Consider the following 22,380-nt stretch of genomic DNA (forward strand, 5'->3'; position numbering starts at 1 on the left):
TTTTTACGAAACATTTAACTATTAAATATTTACTAGTTTTAATTATAATATAAAAAATCATATTTTTGATTTCTAAGAATATAGCTCTTAAGATCCTAGGCCAAAAAGGGATAATAATTTTAAAAAAAATTGATATATTATATAGTAAAAAAACTGAATATTTATGAAAAACAAAAAAAAAATTTATGTATAATGTATACAATCTTACAAGCCGTTACAAAATCCACCAAATTGGCAACGACCAGAGAAAGTGCAAAATAAAAAAAACAACGAAAAGTGAAAGTTTTTGTATAATACAACTTAAAATAGAGATGGAAAAAATATATAAAGGAAAAAACAAAGAGCAGATATGCTAGAAGAAAATATAAAAATGTCACAAAAATAATTTTATATTTTTATTATTACCCAAAAACCGTATAAAACAAATTAAATATATAGTTTAACAAAATATAAATAATTAAAAAACTAAATAATTGAAAAATGCATCGTGACACGATATATCGTATGTTGACTGTCAACTATCGCCCATCTCTACAACCCCACGACAGTTGTCAATGTCGCCAGTCAAAGATTTTTTTGTAAATAAAAACAAAATACCATGAGCGCTGATGCCAGGATAAAGGATATGGCGCCAACCCAGGATAACTCCACGCCCACCGGATCGGGGGAGGAGAAGGCGGCAGCGGCAATGGATCAGGAGCAGCGACGCACGGATGCCACCAACTCGAACTCGCAGCCCAGCGCCAGCGATTGGTTGAATTTCTCCCAATGGATGCACTGCTTCTGCGTGGTCACCTTCGATCTGAACCTGGGCCAGGCCCTGGAGCATGTCTATCCCCCGACCTTTATGCCCAGCGACCAGGAGGTTAGCAACATCTGCTACATGGCCTTCCCGGACTCCAATTCCGGTTGCATGGGCGACACCAAGTTTCATATGCGTTTCCGTTGCACCAAGGCCACCACGCGCCAGGACACGCTCCAAAACTACAACGCAGAGTGTCCGCCGGCCCTGCGGCAGGATGGTTCCCACTACTGGGGCTTTGTCTACTTCCGACAGAAGCGCGATCCTAATCTACCCCGTGGTTACTTCCAGAAGAGCTTTATCATCATCACCCGGCTGCCGTTCTTCAATCTCTACTACGACATACTTGGCCAGCTGGCGCCGCTTTATTTTGACTCGGAAAACTCGGGCTCGGGTACCTTGGACATCCTGCGCCTGGCCAGCGAGCAGATAAACCGCCAGTGGCCATTACTGCGCGTGGGTCAAACCCTACAGCTGCCCCTCCTCGACTGCAGCTATCAGATATGTATACCGCGTGCCACCACCAGCAGGAAAACCAACACAATGGAGACATCCTCCTCATCATCGGAGGGTGGGGAGTCGCCGCGTGCCATTGCCTCGACAACGGCCAACAAGATCCTTATGTCTGTCAACGAAATCGAGCTCTTCCGCTCCTTGGACTTTGTCATGGAGCATTTATATACGCTGTGGGAGCTGGTTATAACCGCCGAGCCCATCGTAGTGGTGGGCACCTCGCCGGCAGACTGCACTCATATGGTGCAAACCCTGGTGGCGTTGATAGCACCGTTGGAGTATTGCGCCGAGGCGAGACCCTACTTTACCATCCATGACAGTGAGTTTCGGGAGTTTACGCAGGAAAGCAAGGCCACGGCGGCAACGGTGCCTGCCTGTATTCTCGGCGTAACCAATCCGTTTTTCGTGAAGCTGCTCAAAGCCTGGCCGCATATGCTAAGGCTGGTGGATAACCAGGTGAGATTCCAGGTAGATTCTCCCCCTTTCATTTCTCTTTTTATAACCCATTTCCTCCTCTTTCAGAAAAACATGCTGCAACAGCAACAGCATCTGCATCATGCCCGCAACATAGCCTCGGCCACCTCGTTCTCCAGCTCATCGTTGACAGCGGGTTCCCTGAAGACCACCTCAAGCTTGAATGGCCTTGCCAATGGCAGCGGTCTAGCTGCCGGCGAAAGCTCCAGCGCTGGCCTGCATAGCAAATACAAGCCTTACCTGAAAAAGGACAAGGCGCTGATCAAAAAGGTGCTCCTGGGCATGAAGACCAAACGACCCGAGCATGTCCAGACCGCTCTTATACGACGGCATCTCCTGGAGCTAACGCAGAGCTTCATGATTCCACTGGAACGCTATATGGCCTCGCTAATGCCGCTGCAAAAGGATATCAGTCCTTTCAAGTCGGCGCCGAATGCGAGCAGCTTTAAGCTGGAAGACTTCCTGGCCACCCTGGAGACGGCGGGACCGCAGCTTACGTCGCCCCTGAAGGGTGACTGGAAGGGTTTGTACAGGCGTTTCTTTCGATCGCCAAACTTTCGGGGCTGGTACGAGGCCCGGCATCGGGAGCTGCAGTTAACGCTGCAGGACCTCCAGCTGCAGGCTCTCTCGGAGGCGAACTTGGAGCATTGGGCCCACGACAAGCAGGAGGTGGAGATCATCGATATGATACTCAAGCTCAAGCAGAAACTGAATCTCTACTGTGAGAAGGGCATGCAAGTGGAGGCCACCACGGGGCACCAGCAGCAGATAAGGGCGCAAATCGAGTGCATGAAGGGACTGCTACCGCCGGATCTTAAGAATGTGGTGAACCTTTGATCCTAGCCAGCGGCTGTCTAGCTAAATTTTGTGAGTGTGTGTGGATGAGTGTGTGACTAAGCGGAGTGTATGCGTGTTGTGTGTTAACGAAGGTGCTCCTAATCAGTGTATATAAGTTTTAACCGGAGATTAGTCGCTTTATCCCTTTCTAGTTAAATTTGTTCTTGTTCTCGTTTCATTAAAAATTCTTGATGGAAACCATTGAAGAAAAGTCTCTCAGAGCGGTCCTCATATATTCCCTCTCTCGCTCTCTTGAAGATCTCTTTTTCTCTTCTTTCTCCCTGAGAGAGCTTTCTTACAGAAATGGCATTACAAAAGCGAGAGAGAGACAGGATTCTTGTGCAGCTAAGCACTCTGAGAGGAACTTTAAATTCAAAGCAGCCGTCTTCCATTCTCTCTCTCTCTTTTGAAGTTTTCTCGAAAAGATCCCTCTTTCTCTTCTCACTGAGAGAGCTTTCTTACAGAAATGGCGTCACAAAATCGAGAGAGAGAGAGAGAGAGAGAGAAAGGATTCTTGTGCAGCTAAGCACTCTCAGAGCTTTGCATTTTGTCTCTTTGAAAAAAGACCGTCACAAAAGCGACAGAGAGAAAGTTTTGAAGAACGTTGAATATTAGTCCAAGCCAAGTATTAAATATAATCGTTGCAATATACATATATTTTAGAACTTTCTCAAATTAAATTCTAAACTTTTTAGATGCCAACAAAAATGCTCATAAAAAAAACTATCTTAAACTCTCTTTTAAAATGCGAATTTTTTTCTTTAAACAAAATAATGTACTTTCCAAAAATTTTATAAAAAACTTTCCTTTCTCAATTAATTTTTCTCTCTCATTGAGAGCGTTTTGCGTTAATATTTTACTTTTTACGCTCTTTTAGAGAGCGAATAATGTATTCATGTATAATGTATATTTTCAAGCTCTATTTAATATAACTTCAAGGTTGTTGGACCAATTTGTGATTTAAATGTCAGTTCTTTTCTTGTTCTTTTATTTTAATCGTATGTCTTCTTGAAACTATTATTTTTTTGTGAAACCTTGTAGATCGCTAGAACACTAAAATTAATGTTTATATGTATGCCTATGACTGTCTCAAATATAAGAAAAATCTATGTATACCCTAATATATCTAACCGATTGTGTTATTACTTTAAAGGGGGTTTTTTTTAGAGTCTTGAAAGAGCTTAAGAATCTGTAGTAAACTCTCTTTTTGCTTCTTTGCTTGTACATGGCAGGCGAAGCCTGAAAAACTCATTTATCGAATTTAGCATGAGAATTCCAATACGTTTATTACAAAAATATGAACAAAAAAAATATATATATAACTTAGCCAATAAAATGAATAATAAAGAATAGATAATTGATGAGATAAATGGCGTTGGAGATACAGATGCTCCTTGGTTGCAATGAGTGGAATGCTTGGGTTAGATGAGAAAAACTATATCGTCGGCCACCATGATTTGGTTATCCTCGGTCATGCGATGAACGGCAGCCTCGATTTCGCCGCCACTGAAGGGCTCCGGATTGCCATCGTTAATGGCCGTGGTGATCCTGGCCAGCGGAAGGCTCTGCTCGCGTGCCTCGCGGAACAGACGCTGCAAGTTGCTCTTGAAACCGCCCAAACGGGCATCGCTGATGGTGGCTGGCAACGACGATGAGGACGACTGCTCCTCGCTGGATGTGGTGGAGGCAGCAACCGCCTTCTGGGCAGGCAAAGATCTACGAGTCTCGCGGCGCGTCAAGTCACCGGCATCCGGCTGGGGTGTCTCTATATCTTCCTCATCGCTATCCCCGCCAGCCACTTCGATGCGAGTGCGCTTGCTTCGACGCGATGGCGATCGGTGGGAAGCAGCAGCACTGCCATTGTCCTGCTCCTCCCCCTCCTCCTCGTCTGAGCCACCACTGTGACGGCGGCGCTTGCCACGCTCCTTCTCCAAAACCTTCTTAAAGTAGGCAAACTGCACCAGCTCAATGGCTGCCTGGGCATCGTCAATGGTCACCGTTTTGGACATGCGTGCCCGGGCATGAGCAGTGGACAAACGGATGAGGGTCTCCAACGTACGAGCTGTAATCGGTTGAGTGCGTGCCACATCTGATTCGACCGCCTCCTGGGAACGCAGGCGGGAGTACTCATTGGCTATGGCCTCGCAGGCCTGCTCACCCAGCTTGGGTTTCATGCACTTGGCAATGTGGATGTACTTGCGCATAAACTCCACGGAGAGGATCTTCTCGTGACGCTGACGGGATTTGCCATGCAGCAAGGCATCGTATTTCTCATAGACTTCGGTGTCCTTTTTCTGAGGAGGAAAAGAGAGGGAGAAGGAGTATATAAATCAGAATATTTCATTTTTTATAAATGTAAACACCTACCTCTTCATTCCGGGAAACAAAGGCCAATGAATCGGCATAGGAACTGCCCATGGACAGGGGTTCTCCATCGGCCTCTTTGGGATTCCTATAGCGATGCATGCGCACCACATGGTCGGATATCATCTGGTCCACATCGCTGTCAATCACGTCCAGCATGACAAAGAGCAGATCAAAACGCGACAGCAGCGAGTCCTGCAGACCAATGTTCTCCATGGGAGTCTTGTACTGATCGTACTGTTAAGAGAGAGAGATTAGAATTAGGGTTCCTCAAGGATCTGGTTAGGATTAAGTTCAGTACTCACCCTCCCGTACACCGGATTGGCGGCGGCCAACACCGAGCAGCGTGCGTTCAGAGAGGCATGAATGCCCGCCTTGGAGATGGTCACACGACCCTGCTCCATCACCTCATGGATGGCCGTGCGATCAATGTCGCTCATCTTGTCAAACTCATCGATGCAGACCACCCCGCGATCTGCCAGAACCATGGCTCCAGCCTCCAGACGACGCTCCCCCGTCTCCTGATCCGTGGTCACTGCCGCCGTTAGACCGACACCACTGGATCCCCTACCCGTGGTGGGTATAGCCCGGGGAGCCGTGTTCAAAACATAACGCAGCAGCTGGGATTTGGCCACCGAGGGATCACCTATAAGCAGGACATTGATGTCACCACGCAGGCGAGTGCCATTCGGTAGAAGCTTCTCTACGCCGCCCAGGAGCAGGCACAAAATAGCCTGCTTGACATACGCATGCCCGTGGATAGACGGGGCCAGGCTCTTGCTGAGCAGCTCAAAGATATCATTGTTCTTGGCCAGCTTTTTGCAGAGCATAATGTCCTCGCGCGATATATCCAGGTTGCTCTCCTTGCTCAGCAGCGAAATGTTGTTGGCCAGCAAGACAGTGCGAAAGGTGCCCGATGTGTAGCCACCTCGCTTGCCAGGCAGACAGCGATAGCTGCCTACTATCTGCACCCGATCGCCGGGCTTGCAGCGATCCACAAGATCATCGTCGCAGACAATGTCCACGGAGCGGGGCAGTTGGCCTGCCGGCGCCTTTTCCGGCATCTCCTGTATGGTCAGTGTCTGGTGATCCTTGTAAACTGACAAACCGTACTCCGTTTCCAGGAGATTGCCATCCTCATCTTTGGTGGGATACGCGGCGCCAGAAGGTATGGCCTCGAAGGAGGTAAGATCCGTGTACTTACGCTCCATAACCTTGCGCGTATTGGGACAGTAGTGGACGCTGCGCACCACCTTCGGTCGGATGAGGGAGACCTTCGTGACAATGCCCTCCACGCAGACCATGTTGCCCAGGTAAATGGAGGTGAGGCTGCGCGGCGTCACATGTCGATTGCCAAAGCATCCCTCGAAGCCAACGAATAGATCCTCGTGCATCTTGGCATAGCTGGGATCCACCGTTGAGGCGTACTCCTTGAGGGCACGCCCGAAGGCCAGCTGCTCGTCGGCGGTGTTACTCAGCAGACCCATTGCCCGCTGGGGATTCTTCCGCTTCAGATCGTTGACGTTCACGATCAGGCGCTTGCTCTTCTCGGCTATCATGTCTTTAACGTGACCGGCATAGATGCCCTGGTCCTCCTCGTCGTCCAGAAAGTCCACATACTCGCGCTGAATATCTTTGATGAACTGTTCCCCGTCGTGGGCCATTGTTGGAGGTAACTTCTATTGGTGGCTTGTAGGGGGAATCAAAGAAAGAGCTTTGTTCCGTTCGAAAGCAAATACAAACGCAAACAAAACTCGGTTAGCAAAAAATTGCACGCCGTACGCGGTGTTTTTGGCGGGAGGCAGTGTGACCGCCTAATTATCTACCAATAAAACCCTCCTTGACTACCAAAAATACCAATTGAGTTAGATAAAAATACCAAATCAGTGGGGCTTTAAAATTATCGATAGGTATAAAATACCATTAAATACGGCTCTAATCGAAATCGATATCAATCAGCTGAGTTTTTGTTTTGTAATTTTTTGAGGTTGGTTTCTTGCTCCTTTTTTAATGAATTAAACAGCTTAAAAGTCTTGTAAATTAATTACAGCGGCTTAAATTAATTCAATTCCGACCACACCGCTTGCAATTAATGTGAAACTCTGCCTACAAAACCCACAAGAACACCAGATTCCAAAACCAAGACTCAACCTCAACCCAATAAGAACCACCTAGCCGGCGGCGGCGGACTGAGCGATGAGTTTCCCGGACAAGGCGGAGCGCGCCAAGTGCTGGAACAACCGTGACGAGTACTGGAAGTGCCTGGACCAGCATGCGCCCAAGCATAGCTCCACCAGTGGCGAAAAGGTGCCCAGCGCCTGCCAGAGTCTACGCAAGGCCTTTGAGCAATCGTGTCCCGGCCAATGGGTGAAGCATTTCGATCGCAAACGCACCTATGAGCAGTTCAAGGAGAAGATGGCCACCGGCTACGATCCACTGGAGGAGCGCACAAAGGCCCAGGCTCAGCAGCAGGCCAAGTAACCTCTAAAAATGGGAGTTGCTGGCCTAACTTGTTGTTTTTTTTACTGTTCGAAGTGTAGTGTAAATAAATAAACCTATAGCTATATGACTACAAAAAGGTTAAGCCATTTGCGATGGTTTTGTTTTTAATTCAACCCATAAAACAGTTTAAAATATTAAGATTTGTTTAGTTTCGTTGCTAATACTCAAGAGACCCCACCGGTCCATGATAGGGTTAAGGTCTCAACCGGCGAATGAGAAAGTGTGTCCACACCAAATTTAACTTCGCCAAGGTCTAAAAAAAATAAGGTGACGCAAAAACTGCTCTCTTTTACTGATTTCTTACACAGTTGCATTAGCGAGCAGTGTGCACACACCTAATTTAGCTCTCCTTTGAAAATGTTCTAAAAATTGACATAACGACTGCTAGAGCTGGGAAAACCACGATATCAACCGATTAAAGCTTAGAAATCCTTACAAGCTGTGATTGTGCTCAGCTCTAGTTGTTAAACCGGTAAAAGTTTTCTGTTCTTGAAATTACAACTCAATTTTGTTCGAAACTAGTGGAAAAACCAAGAAAAAGACTATTTACAGTGACCCAAAGTCAATCAAATCAATCCCCTTTACGAGACAAACACGTGCGGGCTTCCTGCCGCCTCGTCGCGCTTATTTTTTTTTGATTAGCACAAAAGTTTTTATTTTTTTTGTCAAAATTTCGTAACATTACGGTAGAGCAGTGTTTGTGTACAAAAAATGAGTATATAATAATATTATAAAAACGCATTTCTTCCTGACAAAAGGAGGAAGAAGAAACAAAATAATTTTGCCGAATGCCGCCGCGCACGTTATATTTTTGGCGGGAAAAAGATTAAAAGCAAAGTGAGTCCCGGTTAGCAAGGAACAGGTGTCTCGGGAGCAGGGGGAGTCAAGGAGTTCGGGAGCGTATATACAGAAAACATGGGGAAGCAGCAGCATTAACAAGACAGCATTGTCCTTAAACCGATTGCGTGGCAGCGGACGCCTCGGATGATGGAACAGCGCCTGCTGAGGGCCGCTGAAGACGCAGCGAGGAGCGGCATGGCAACGTGAATTGGTACTTGTTGTGGCTGAGCAGCGGATAGCGTTGTTGCGGCGCAAAGTCCCACAACGCCCGCTCGATCACCTGCAGGGCGCCCGGACTCAGGACGTCCGCCGTGTACTGGGTGGGTGCGCCCGCCGTGGCCGACATGGCTGCGAAAAAAATAATAAAAATATAAATTTTGTATATCATTTTATTTCCAGGAAACTTACTCTGTGCCACTGGAGCCTTGTAGAGAGACTCGGCTGTCATGCCGCAGGTGTCCAAGGCCACAACGCTGACGCCGTACGGCTGCAGCTCCTTGCGCAGCTCTTCTGCGCACTTGTCCACGGCCACGCGGGAGGCATTGAAGGCCACCAGGCCATCGCCACCCGAGCGGGGACCACTATCCCCACCTCCTCCACCGCCAAGATATAGAAGACGCCCACGTGTGGGACGCAAAAAGCCCACAAAAGCCTTGGCCACCCGCAAAGTTCCCAAAATATTGGTCTTCAGCATATGCTCCCACTGCTGCACGTCCTGGGACTCCACTTTGCCGCGGAACACACTGCCGCTAGTGTTGATCACCGCCGCAATGCCACGCTCATCGGCATTGAGGTGGGCACCCATTGCCACCGTCGCCTCGCGCAGCACATCCTCACGGGTCACATCCAAACGCATTGGTATAATGGTACCAGCAATGGGCTCTTCGCTATATTCCCGGATCTTCATCCAGCCGCAAAGTAGCTTGGCTGGCAACGAATCATGTGCCTCCTTCATCCCAGCAAAGACGCGGCAACCCTTGTTGGCCAAATGCGTGCACAGCTGTAGACCCAGAGCGGTATCCGCACTGGTGACCAGGACCACACGACTTGGCTGCGACTCGGCAGCGCTGGCCGCTGCACTGTCCTCACGCACCTTGCAGATCAGATAGATGAGCAGCGCGCCGGCGATCGAGAAGAGGGCCAGCAGCTGGAAGGCCAATACCAGCATGGTCATTGGCTCCATTATGACATCGCTGTGGATAACAGAAGAGAGGAGACAAAAGAGAGAGAGCAGAGGTTAGTGGAAAATGTTTATGGAACGCCTGAGCTAAGCGGATTTTCTAGCTAAAACAAATTAAAAAAAGTGATTGAGCGGATGAAACACTCTCCTTAACGGACAGACACTCTCTTTTGAAAGGACAAATACACAGGATAAAGGAAAATATATACTGAGACTTTGGTGAGTGATATTTTAATTATATTTAAATGACATTGTTAAATGAATCTTTCTTGGTGGGATTAATCCCTCAGTAAATTTCTGTCTCTCTAAAGCGCATAAAACATCTCTTTTGAGCGGACAAAGTCTTTGTTGATAGGGGTTTAATTATAAAAGAGTATCAGTATCTTCGCACCCATCTTAAGCTTATACAGACTTTCTTAAACGGACAGACCCTCTTTCTCTCTGGAGCGGACAGATGCTTTCTGAAAGCCCTTTCTCGTACACGGATTCCTCTATGCCAGGGCCTGGTTTCATCACCATGTCGCGTTGGATAACTAGACACCAGACACTGACTGACTGACTGCACTTTGCAACACAATGTGCATATAGATATAGATATAGATATAGATATGGATATCCATAGCCATATCCATGTCGATCTTTTGGCATTTTCACTTTAATTAAGACTCGTTAGCTGCCGACGCATCGAGTAACAACTTTACGCTTGCCTGTTGTTTTTGTCTTTCTCTTTCTTTTCATTTATACATTATACCTTAAAATGCTTTAATTACTGCACATTTTTCGACGGATTTTTAAACAACTATTTACGTCTCGTCGGCCCTCGAAGAAATCGAAAGAAAAAAATAGTTCCAAGATATATTGTAGTATCTTTGTATCTATGACGCTTGAACGGGGCACGACACACGAACGTGGCCAGCGAGGCGTGTCCAGCGCGAGTCTACCATGCATTTGGCAATAAATTATGTCTACGTGCTTCTCGGGTTTTCACTGCACGCGTTGAGGGATCCCCCTATATATGTATAATGTATATACCCTCCAGAAGAGGCGAAGGCGGATGAACACAAGTAAAAGTTTGAACAACGAACACGGCCGACAGTGCAGCAAGCCCAGCAACCCATCCATGATCTATGCCAGGGCTTCTTCAGTCTTTGGTTTGATCTTTCAGCTAGCCCGACTTTCGTCTAAACATCCTCGAGTTACAGTGGTGAAAATAATATAATTTTTGGAAGTGGACTTAGAGGGTTATGTAGTCCATGTATCAGAGGTAGATCTTCATGAAATCCCGGGTCCTCGCCCGGCGCTAGGTGTCCTTGGTGAAACCATTGGTGAATTTGCTGAATTCATTGGTGAACTTCTGAATTTATTGGTGAATTGCTGAATTCATTGGTGATCAGTAAATATTTTAAAGAAACTCAAAAGACGCTGAGAAGCTAATATTTTCTTTCTCTTTATCAGTAGAGCTTTCATTAAACCCACCTGAAGCAACATTTCGTGAGGTAAGAGCTTGCTTTCCAAGAGTCGTATGAAAAATACAGTAGGTTCCTAGGTACTTTGTCAATCTTTGTGTTCTATATATAATCTCTTTAATCTCTTTTCAAAATAACTCATTGAAATAAATTTCTTGCTGTGCATATGCAGTTACTCGAGCGGACACTTTCTTAGGTTCCGTTGGCTCCACCTCCTGCTAGGTTTTTTTTTTTTTTCTTTTACAAAAAATTTCACCCAAAGCAGAAGTTTGTTGACACGCGGAAATGGGCTTGCCATAATTTTTGTTGCACTGCGCGATGCATGTGGTGGATGTGGTTGCTGCTTTTGGGCCTACCACTCCAAGCTGAAACGGAATTGGAAACGCTTTTTGGTCAAACCACAAAATGCAGCGGCACACACTGGCATCCGCTGTCGACAAGTTGCGTAATTAGACAAACAAAACAGCGGAACAAACAAAACAAAACCAAAAGAAAAACAAAACAAAATGCCAACGAAAGTCAGCGAACGATAAGTGGTAAATTAGTGAAAACTTGAAGGGGGGTAAATGACAGAAAATTACAGGATTTACTAAAAAAAATTATTAGAGAACCAAGCAGAACCTTATTTAATTAAAATATATACAAGACCGCTGACTGGCTTAGTCTTTCAAGTGTTGCATCAGTGGAACACCAAGTGGTTGCCTCGCTAGTTGGACTCTTGGAGTTGCGCAAATGGCTCTAATGGCTGGCCATGGTTATGTCAACTGGACGACAGTTCTAATGACCAGCCAAACGGTCGATGTCTGCGTCCAAGTTGGAGATCATGGCCTGACCCAAATCGCTGCGATCATTCAATCAACTCAACAATCATTAAAGTGCGGTCTCCAATCTGATCAATATCAACGCACTCGAACGTTGGGGGGAGGCGCCTGGCCTGCAATTAAACGGAATGCTTGGAATGCCTCGAACGTGCCCGTGCCATGATTAGCAGGTGACTGTACCAGTGATTGCCCAGCTGTGCCAATCAGCGATCACCACTTATTAACGCCACAAGCACTGTGAATATCTCTACGGTATGTGCTTACCTATATATCTGTTTTTATCTGCATATATCTTTCAATGTTTATCTTTCTATTGTCTCTACTCTGTGGTGTAGGTTGTTGGGGCCCGTGATTCAACAATAGTTGAACTGTGTTTTTATGCTGATGTCAGGTCTTGACACTGCGCTAATTGAAATGTCACATAAAACAAATCTTTGTTTGTCGTTTTGCACTGCGAGGATGGAGCACAAAAGCGCAAGATATATGTATGTATGCTAAGTTGGAGGCTAATAGTTATATAGGTATACGTATTCAGATTTATGATAACTGCCCAATTGTAATAATCCTTGAGGGATACATTTTAACTTGTTTTTCTTGTATTATTTTAAGTGTTTATATAACATTCTTAGGAGTTGTCCGCCCAAGAGAATTGTCCGTCAGTTATATGCCTTAAAAACTACCTATAATAAATAATATATAAATTTATATTTGTATAAAAAATGATATATTAACTTTGTTAAAGATTAAAATGTATAATGTCTTTAAAGTTGTTCGCTTAAGAGAGAGCTGTCCGCCAAATAATAATCGAATTATCGATAAAATATTTATTTTAATATCAACATTTGAGTTATTTTTCGATACAGATTTCATATTTTTATCGCTACCTGTGACCCAGGCCTATTTTTTTTTATAATCCCTGATCTCCTCACCTTTCTCAGTCGCAAATTTTTTATGTTTCTCGAGGGGTTGGTCCAAAAAACACAGAAAAAATAACAAACATTTTTCAGGGTTGGGCTAATCACTTGAACAAACGCTTTTGTTTCTTGCTTTATTCACACACACACACAAGCACGCACCTGTGGCATTTTTTTTAGACAATGTCAGGTGTATGTTGTGCTGGTACTCAGGGGATCGTGGCACAGTTTTGCAGAACCCATTACTATTATTAATATTAATTCCCTCCAGAATGTGATTGTTTGTTTTTCCGGAGAGCCCCGCTTTTAAAAAGCTTTTATAAACATTTATAACCTCTTAAAAAACCTCTACAAAAATAATAATAATAACAAATACGTATCGGTGTGCATTCGTACTTGCACACATGAGAAATATGTTAATTGCGACATTTGCCGATTTTGCTGTGGTCAGGCATTCATAAGCTGCGAGTTTTGTTTTTCTCGGTTTTGTTTGCTATTTTTTATACCCTTGCAGGGTATTATAATTTCAGTCAGAAGTTTGCAACGCAGTGAAGGAGACGTTTCCGACCCTATAAAGTATATATATTCTTGATCAGCATCAACAGCCGAGTCGATCTAGCCATGTCCGTCTCTCAGTTTTAAAGTATAGTACAGTTTTATCATATAGCTGCCATACAAATGTTAGATAAATTTTTAGAAAAAAAATTATAAATTAGCTGTTTTTCAACATTTTTGCATAATTTTTGAGATATTATATTATTCCAGAATTTTTGTAAAAAATTTTATGAAAATCGAACGACTATATCTTATAGTTGCCATAGGAACGATCGGGAAAGTAATAGAAATAAAATGTTAGCTTCGTTGTTTTTCAACGTATTTTTATCTACTTTGAGATATAAGCTTATTTTATTATTCTAAAATTATGGTATAAATTTCATAAAAATCGGACAACTATATCATATAGTTGCCATAGAAGCGATCCGTAGATGTTGAGAAAATGTAAAGCTGGGAATGCAAAACTGTAACTGTCAAACTGTAAACATAATAATATAGGTAAAATGTAATGAAATAATATATGCAAGGGTATACAAACATCGGCGTGCCGAAGTTAGCTTCCTTTCTTGTTTTATGTTATTTTACTTTTGTTATTTTTTACTATTTATTTTTTCTGTTAACATTCAACCCAAATATGTCAGGCAACGGCGTGAGATCGATATCCATATGGCGGGCACTGTACGGCCGCTGACATTACGTATACGCAGCATGGGCCCAAGCAGAGCTGAGCTCAACCTGTCCGGAGGCCCGATTATGAATGCAGTTTGTTAAAAGTCTGGAGGTCTCTCTTGTGATTAATGATTCGAGCCGATTCACCTAGCAGAGGGGTGGGTAAGGGGGTACGGATCAAATTACGTGGATAAATTGAGTCATTTTTGTGTGTGGAAGCTTCGTTTCGTCTAACGGAGGAGGAGTATTGGGAGGAGGAGGAGCTGGTAAAGGAGGAGGTGTGGTAGTGTTATGCAATTCACTAAAAAGTGCTGCTAACTTGCCAAAAAAAAAAAACCGAAATTTGCTTTTGTTTTACAGTAAAGTACATATATATCGTATATGTGAAGTAAGAGCTTAGGTAATTCATAAGCTTGATAATTTCCTGAAAAATTATATATATTTTTTAATGCTATTTATAGTGTTGGTAAACAAAAAGAGTGTGTTAAAAAGCTAGCTTTCCTTGCAAGACTTGATAAGGTTTCTTTTTACTATATATTTATATTTTTTAGGGAAATTTTTTATAGTATATATGCTTGATAATTTCCTGAAATATTATATATTTGAAGCAGCTTATAGTGTTGGTAAACCACAAAAAGCGAGCTAAACTCGTTGTTGGCTTTGCAACACTACATAAGTTTAATTTTTACTATATATTTTTATAATTTAATGAAATACTTGCTTGGCAATACTTGATAGGTTTTCTTTCTTACTATGTCTTTTATGTTTATGTTTATGTTTATGGGAAATTATTAATAATTCTTATTAATTTAATAAATATTTTCCTTGAGCTTTATTTCTAATAATCAATTATATTTATTGTGCAATCTGCCAAATTGTTAAGACAATGTTGGTCAACGAACTTGTGTAGCTCTCGCCTGAATGCCTCGCAAAGTAATATATATATTTTTTCATTGCACATCCACAAACCTTGGGGAATCCACATCCACACTAGCGTTAAGGCCCAACCTCCACCATTTCTTCTACCACTCTTTCTCCTTGTTATTTTTTCGTGTATCATCCAGACCCATAGATCAATGCCCGACCCACTCAGTGAAGACAAAAACAAAAAACAACAGAAAAAACTGAAATAAACACCACCTTAAATGGCGAAATGGGCGAAAATTAGTTGGAAGAAAAAAGTTCAAATGCAACCAAGCGATAAATGTGAGGGGGGGGGGGGGGGGGGGGGGCGCTGATATTCGATATATATTCAGGCTTGAAACCGAAACGAAACTGAATCCAATTCGGGCTTGGCCTTTTCTGCTGCTGATTTTCCACATGCAAAGCGAAAATTCGTTGGCTAATTGCCATAATTGAAGAATCGATCGAAAAAATAAGAAACAAAGCAGAAAAACAAAACAATGAGCCAAGGAAAAGCTGGCCCGAGTGTAGCCCCAATTAATTTGCACCTCAACAAAAAAAAAATCGAGAAAAAGAGAAACAAAAATATATACAGTACCAGTCCAAGTTGGCATTTCGTGTTCAGGTGCGATCGAGTTGGAGATTTCTGCCGCGCCTTAACACATTTCTTCAGACCATTTTGAGTGCTAATTTTTGGCCAGAGTCAGTGTTGGCCTAAATACCATGAGATGGCCAAGCCATCCATCGATTCATTTGCCTTTTTTTTTTTTGTAAAAGGTGAAAATATGCAAAAATCTTTTCGTTTTGGGTTTGTTTTGGCGCGTCTCTCTCTCTCTCTCTCTCTCTTGAGTAGGTGGCATGAATTTCAATAATTCGTGTTTTGGGTTTTTAGTGTTTTTTTGTGCTTTTCTGTTGTATTTTTTCTTCTGTTTTTTATTGTGTCTTTTGTTTATAATCCTATGGCATGCGCCATTTAGCTACACGTTCCTGGCCACTACGTTTTGGCCTAAATGCACATGAGAGTGCCATTGCATTCATTGCTTGATATTGGCCATGTTTCTGCTAAATTGCAAAAAGGTTGGTGGAAGGCCAATTTTATATTTATTTTCAATTAGAGTAGAGTAAAAGACATATAATATCAATCTTTATATCACATTTATCCCCATATTATAGTACTTAATTTTTTTGTTTTAAATATTTCACTGCATTTTCACTACATTTTCATAACACTTTCCTTTTTCTGCTTCCACCTGAACTTTTATGGCAAATTTCTCGAGTCATTGAATTGCAATTTTTCAAGGTGGTCGCCGACTTTGCTGAAATAACAACAACTTTTTCACATAGATGCCCAAAAACAGGGGGAGAAAAGAGGGAGAAAAGCAACAAAATACCAACAAAATAGCAGCTAAATGGCAACAATGACAATGACAACAAATAACAGCAATAAACAGTCAGCGATTTTTCACCAGAGAGAGAAAAAGAGCAATGAACTTTTTAACCACAGAAATCTTTATTCCAGCTCTTCCCCTCTTTTGTTTAAGCTCCGTTTTCCGTGGAGTCTGTGGCAGCATTGTCTCTTGGCCACCCTCTCCGAAAATAAACCCCTTTTCGTGGTGCAATTTCAGTTCAAGTTTTCAAGTTCAACGATGTAAAGCACTTTTTCCATCGACCAAAAGATTAGATCATCGGTGAGCTAAGCGCGCGGGCGTTGATACGATGATGATGATGATGGCACTTTAAGTCGCCAAGATGACAGCATTATGGCGATCCATAAATATAGAAAATTGTGTTATTAAATGCAGAGTGGGTTGGTTTCAAGAATTCCAAGCTGCTTAGAAGAATTTAGACAAGAAATCTTGTGTCAGATCAGAAAGTTTAGAGTCGAAAGTGTTAATACTGCTAATTAGAAACCTGTAGAAGTTCAAAGCTAAATTGGGTCAATCTCCCTTATCCAAAAATAAAACCTGTTCCGTTTTCAAGATGAAACAACAATTGTTGGGGTATGTAAGCAGCTTATATTTGTATAAACAACTCTTTTGGAATTTTTTTTTTGTAGGAAATCTGATTTGAAGTGATTTAATCTCAATTAGGATTTGTTTTACGTCAAATTCCTATTTTATTTTAAAGAGTAAGCAAATATTGGGGAGCTACAGAGTAAAACCTGCTGAAAACAATGCGAGTCACCTGCATATGATGTACTCTCATGAGCTTAATCATCATCACTGAGTTGCAGTGGATGAGGTAACTCCCCCCAAAACGAATTCAGGTAACATATTTTCGGGTCCCACGCTGCCTAGAAATGCACTTTACACACAGAAATTAGTTACTGATTCGACAAGGCTGGGGATTTATAATAGGAATGACAGAAAATATCGATAAATTGATGCTTATTTGATATTTGAAGCGAAATTTGATTTATGTATAAATATAAATATAAATCTATATTTAAATGTGGCGTTATATGTGCAAAAAACATATAGTTTGTTTTATTTAACCAAAAAAAAGACGGCTTCCCAAAGTTAGTTTGCTTTCTTATTTAATATTAATATTTACAATATTTAAAAATTAGAAAATATCAAAATTTCGATATAATATTGAGACCGATAATTCTCGATTATTATATCGATATATTAGACAGCTCTAACCCCATCTATTGACCAATCTGTGTGTTATTTTTGGGTCTCCAATTTGTCATAGCCGCCAAAGTGTGTAAGCTTAATTTAAGCATTTCTTTCTGCCTATTACCTCACCATCGAACTCTCCTCTTTCCGATCTTCGTCGATCTGCGCTTTCTCATGCAAATATATTCACATATGTATATGTATCGATTCGATCGGGTGGCTTTATCAATAAACCTAAGCATTTTACGATCAATTTGGAGATGGTCTTTTTGATGCGGCCTTTATGCATTATGCAAAATGATTCCCATTCTGAATCCGCGCCATAAAAATTCCGATTTTGTAAGCGAGACACAGTCTGTGTCAAATATAATTGCACTTGGTTTTAATTTTGGATTTCTGCTTCTTTTGTTGGCCAAAAAAAAAAGAGAAGAAATAACAGACACAGAAATGAACAAAAACAGAAAGAAAAAAATCCATTGCAATTGCAGTTGAACAACTTTACGCTCCATTCAGCATTAAAATTACTTTGTGCCACTTTCAAAGCTATTTCTACTGCCACAAAAGCAACAGCTTCTTCTGCTGCTTCTTCGGCCACCTCCTCCTCCTCCTCCTCCTGTTGCCAGCCTGTTGATTGTTTTCAGTGTTTTTATTTTTATTATTACTTTTTTCCGCCGATTTGCAACCATTCGGACTGCATTTTTATGGTTTTTTTTTTCTAGTTGGCAATGGTCAAATGGAACACTGAAACAGGTGGGATTAGCCCACAAGTGACGGGAACCAGGGGGGTTCTGGGGTAATTCTGCAAAAGTCACGAATGTCACGCATCAAATGGGACAGAAGGAAAAAAGAGTGAAATAAAGATTTTAAAAAAGAGTGAAAAAATAGTGTGAAAAGAGTGTAAAAAGAGCGAAAAAAAGCAAACAATTATAAGAATCTAGGAATGCAATGACATGGAACCTAAGGAAATGGAATAACGGTAATTCGAGCAGGATCGGATGGGTTAGACATTTTTTAGGATATGTTTTTTAGGAAAAAAAAAATCCTAGATATTATTCTTTTTTGATAGACCTTCAATAACGGTATAAAAATTATCGAACAAATAAAAATCGAATCGAATGCAATGGAATCCGAATGCAATGGAATAGAACGGAAAGGAAAACAAATAAAAAAGGGATTTATTTTGGTTATAAATATTTCTTTTGAATCAATTTATAAAAAATTATTAACGATAATTAAAATAATCCTAAGGATGATTACCCTCATCGAATGTATCGATATAGGAAATTAATCGAGCGAATTAAGATTATCGGATTTACCGAAAAAAAAGGAAAAGGAAACCGAGACTAGGTATAGCAGAAAATATATTTAAAAGTAAAATTCTATATTTATCTACCTTATTAATATTTTTCCTTGGCCATTGAAAGCTTTAGTTCTTTCAATAGATTATATAATTCCAGATATTCTATTTTCTTTCAATTTCTATATATAACTTCCATTATATCTTATCGATATTTCTATTGGCCAGTTAAAAATTCACAGCAAAAATTAGCTGCATTGTTTCGTTGGCCAGCAATTCAACGCCAACAATGCCAACAACTAATTTCCATGGCATATATATTATATTATATATTTTTGTATTCTCCCCCCATTAACACCACCTGCTGCTGCCTACCGCCTCACCTGACTCAGCTGGCAACTTACTGAGCTTTGGCACGTCAACTTCGTGTTGTTGGAATAAAATCGAAAACACTTTCAATATAATTGCAAAAAAAAAAATAATAATATTTGAAATCATTTTCGTTTCAAGCGCTTTCCTTTCTTGGCTCGGGGTGATCTGCGTATGCCCCGGGAATTTTAATCATATTTCTCTCTTTCTGTACACGCTTAATTATTATTTGTTTTTGTCGGTCTGTCGGTTTTTATTTCGCATTTTCTCATTCGGCGGCAATGCCACCAATTTGGTTTCCACTTCGATTCGATTAACAAAAGCCAGTCGAGAGGAAGGATTCAAGCTGAACTGGGTAATACCCTCGGAAGGAGTTTAAAATATGAAATTAATTAATTTATCGCACATTTATCGCATGTATAAAGTTAAAATATCGATTTATCGAAGCAGTTAAAATTGTTTGATGTTTTCTGACATTCCTAATTTAGATATTAGGATAGTATATAATATTTATGGTTTATTTTAAATTAAATTTAAAGTTAAATTATAGATGTATCGACTATTGTGTGCAATATCAAAAAGTTAGATTTTTTCGATATTTTTTGCGTTCTTGCTATTGATATTCTGACGGTATATTTTTTTTTAGTTTTGGTTTCTTTTAATTAATATTTTATGAGAGCTTTTAGTATTCAAAACCAAGCTCAGCTTGAGCTACCTTTAACTATTGCATTTAAAAATGATAATAGTCTGGAAATTAAATTTGTTTTCATTGTTTTCATTTCTTCCTTGCCTTGTTAAGCCAAAAATATTCCCATTATAGTTAGAGTATTTCTTTTATCGCAGTTAATTTGCTTGTTGTTGCCTCTTTTCTTGGCTTAATTTTGGGTTTTGGATTGTAAACATTTTGATTTGATTGGCTTGGCTAGAAGGCGAGTGGGTAGAGGATAGTGGGGATTGGGTTGGATCGATTCCGGGCATTTGCCTGTCTTGCCTTTTCCGCCAATTATTATGACCAAAGTCGTTTAGCTTAGTTTAAGTTTTTTGCAATTTAACGCCGAGGATCTCGCTGGTTTAGGGCCAAGTTAGCTCTATGTACGCTTTCACTTTTGACCTGACCAGGATCAATATTTTGCTTTTCCCCTTCGCTTGGTGGTTAGGAGGAGGACCACACCCAGTTAGCTGGAGAAACAAACAGCAGACCAAATAAGTAGAGAGATGCCAGAGCATCTTTCTATCTCGCTGGAGATCTACCTACCTGCCTCAGGTGTGGCTAATGGCTCCGTCTCCCCCATTCCCCACTCTCCACCACACTTCTAATGCCATTCACTCGAGCACAGAGCACATAAAAATAAAGAACAAGAAATAAAGAGAGAAGATAGAAAAAAACTTGAAAAAAAGGGCAAGATCGACTTGGGATTGCTCTAGGGAAGCTGAGCTTACTGGTTAATAAATATTTATGATAAAAATAAAACAAATATTTAAGGTTTATTATAGAAAACTATTAAAAACCATAGCATCTGAGGCATTCTGTAATACCAAGTACTTTTAGACTCTTCTTCTGTACCTAAGAACCCTTAAAATGTTAGGGTATTCATCTTTCCTGGCTTTCAATTAGCCTGCTTGAAGTCACTCCAACTCGAGTGGGCCATAAAGCAACATGTATATAGTGAGATAAGTGAAGTCAAATCAAGTCAAAAGCCAGCACAAGAAAGACAAAAGACTGTGTCGTGAAGAAGAGCTTGCTCTTTGATGTCTAAATTGCCAGGCAGAACCCCAAAAATCCCGAAAGCAACAAAAAACAAGCCACTTGTGAGTCTGTAAGCGAATCTCATCGACATGTTTTTGAGCAATGACCTCAAGTTGAGGTTGCCTGGAATTTTGGGAATGTTTGACAACAAAAGGGAACTGGGCTACGGGATTCTGAATGACAGTTAAACGGAGATTCTGACCTTGTCTTTATTATCTTCGGTTTCATATCGAGAATCTGTGATTTAACGACAATAAAGTAACGTTAATGTTGTTTTACCGAAATTGAAATTATAAAAAAATAGCGCATTTAACTTTAAAAAATCGATTTTATCGAAAAATAACCGATAAGTATTTTTTTTTCGATATTTATCTATGTTTATTGATCTTATTGGTGCGATATTGACTTCAGTAGTGACTTATATACTGATTTTATCGAAAACTATTTGATCAGCGTTTTTTATCGATCATATTGGTGGAATATATCTAACAAAATATTGATTTATTACAAAGTCACATATCGAAGTGATTGAAAAGTATACGAAAAGCGTTTTTAAATTGATTAGTATGATATATCAAACATAATATAGATTTATCGACTTTATACCAAAAAATTTCGATAAAATATTGATATATATATATTTATTTCCTGACATTCCCCCTCTATTTAGTCAAGAACCCAGGCTTGAAATTGTCTCGTGTCTCGCTTAATTATATATCTGTCGCTTTGTTGTCTTTCGGCGCGTTTAAATGGAGATTGATGGCTGCCGACGCCAAGTCAAGCCAAGAAGAAAGATTAGATCTTTTAAAGATCTGCTTGGTATGCTAATTACCAAATTCCTCAATCGATAACTAGACACACTCGATAGCCAACTATTTGAAAGCCACGCTCTGGCTCTGGCATTGAGTTTGCGAGCTTTCGGACCCGTTCCGGCGACGGAGTCTGCTTAAAACTAGTCTTGCAGCCCATAACCACCAATATTGAAACTATAAATGGACTATCAACTCACCTTTTTCAATGTTTCCAATTTTAAATTTATGCTTTTTGTGGGCTAAAAACAAAAATAATCAATAATATATGAATATTACAACTTTGTTATATAAACCATAAAAAAATGTGTAAAAAATAAACACGCAAAATTAAGATAGGGATCTTGTTTATATATATTATTATCTCGCTTATATCTTGATATTTTCAAGTTTCGAGATTGATTTCGATTTTATTTTATTTTTCGGTTTAGCAGTTTTCGGTTGTTTCGTTTTTTATTTTTCGATTTGTAGTTTTCAGTTTTCGGTTTTGGTTTTGGTTTTGGTTTACCGATTTCACGCACAGTTTCGGCCTTAAGACAGAGAGGGTGCTACACTGGGCTTGTCTCTCTCTCTTTCTTCTACTGTTTCTCGCTAGCTTTTCTTCGCTCTTTCTCCGGCGACTGCGACTTCGTTGTCTGAGCTCGAACCGAAGACTGGCTTGGCTTGATTTTCGGCTCGCTTGAGTCTCGTCGCTCAG

General features: G+C 41.1%; 4 protein-coding genes across 5 annotated transcripts; 2 read left to right on the forward strand and 2 right to left on the reverse strand.

The window, feature by feature from the left end:
- Nucleotides 1-523: 523 nt before the first annotated feature.
- Nucleotides 524-3,736, forward strand: LOC108079413 (protein DENND6B). Its single transcript, XM_017173739.2, has 2 exons — nucleotides 524-1,771; nucleotides 1,838-3,736. Exons 1-2 carry the CDS (start codon nucleotides 599-601, stop codon nucleotides 2,624-2,626), a joined length of 1,962 nt encoding a protein of 653 aa, XP_017029228.1. The 5' UTR covers nucleotides 524-598; the 3' UTR covers nucleotides 2,627-3,736.
- A 150-nt stretch (nucleotides 3,737-3,886) lies between these two features.
- Mcm3 (minichromosome maintenance 3) lies at nucleotides 3,887-6,802 on the reverse strand. Its single transcript, XM_017173738.1, has 3 exons — nucleotides 5,296-6,802; nucleotides 4,994-5,227; nucleotides 3,887-4,920 (listed from the first exon to the last, which is right to left on the reverse strand). Exons 1-3 carry the CDS (start codon nucleotides 6,652-6,654, stop codon nucleotides 4,048-4,050), a joined length of 2,466 nt encoding a protein of 821 aa, XP_017029227.1. The 5' UTR covers nucleotides 6,655-6,802; the 3' UTR covers nucleotides 3,887-4,047.
- Nucleotides 6,803-6,930: 128 nt separating this feature from the next.
- Nucleotides 6,931-7,585, forward strand: LOC108079360 (cytochrome c oxidase assembly factor 6 homolog). Its single transcript, XM_017173668.2, has 2 exons — nucleotides 6,931-6,977; nucleotides 7,041-7,585. The coding sequence occupies exon 2, from the start codon at nucleotides 7,187-7,189 to the stop codon at nucleotides 7,469-7,471; it is 285 nt and encodes a 94-aa protein (XP_017029157.1). The 5' UTR covers nucleotides 6,931-6,977; nucleotides 7,041-7,186; the 3' UTR covers nucleotides 7,472-7,585.
- Nucleotides 7,586-8,147: 562 nt separating this feature from the next.
- LOC108079372 (uncharacterized oxidoreductase SSP0419) lies at nucleotides 8,148-22,330 on the reverse strand. Of its 2 annotated transcripts, none has more exons than XM_017173685.3 (4): nucleotides 22,192-22,330; nucleotides 21,884-21,925; nucleotides 8,741-9,525; nucleotides 8,148-8,680 (listed from the first exon to the last, which is right to left on the reverse strand). In XM_017173685.3, exons 3-4 carry the CDS (start codon nucleotides 9,513-9,515, stop codon nucleotides 8,445-8,447), a joined length of 1,011 nt encoding a protein of 336 aa, XP_017029174.1. In that variant the 5' UTR covers nucleotides 9,516-9,525; nucleotides 21,884-21,925; nucleotides 22,192-22,330; the 3' UTR covers nucleotides 8,148-8,444. The 2 variants fall into 2 exon arrangements, with proteins under 2 accessions (XP_017029174.1, XP_017029173.1); XM_017173684.3 differs by having other exon boundaries at nucleotides 8,149-8,680; nucleotides 22,205-22,330.
- Nucleotides 22,331-22,380: the final 50 nt, after the last annotated feature.

The sequence above is a fragment of the Drosophila kikkawai genome, chromosome X, assembly GCF_030179895.1.
Source record: "Drosophila kikkawai strain 14028-0561.14 chromosome X, DkikHiC1v2, whole genome shotgun sequence".
Taxonomy (NCBI): Eukaryota; Metazoa; Arthropoda; class Insecta; order Diptera; family Drosophilidae; genus Drosophila; species Drosophila kikkawai.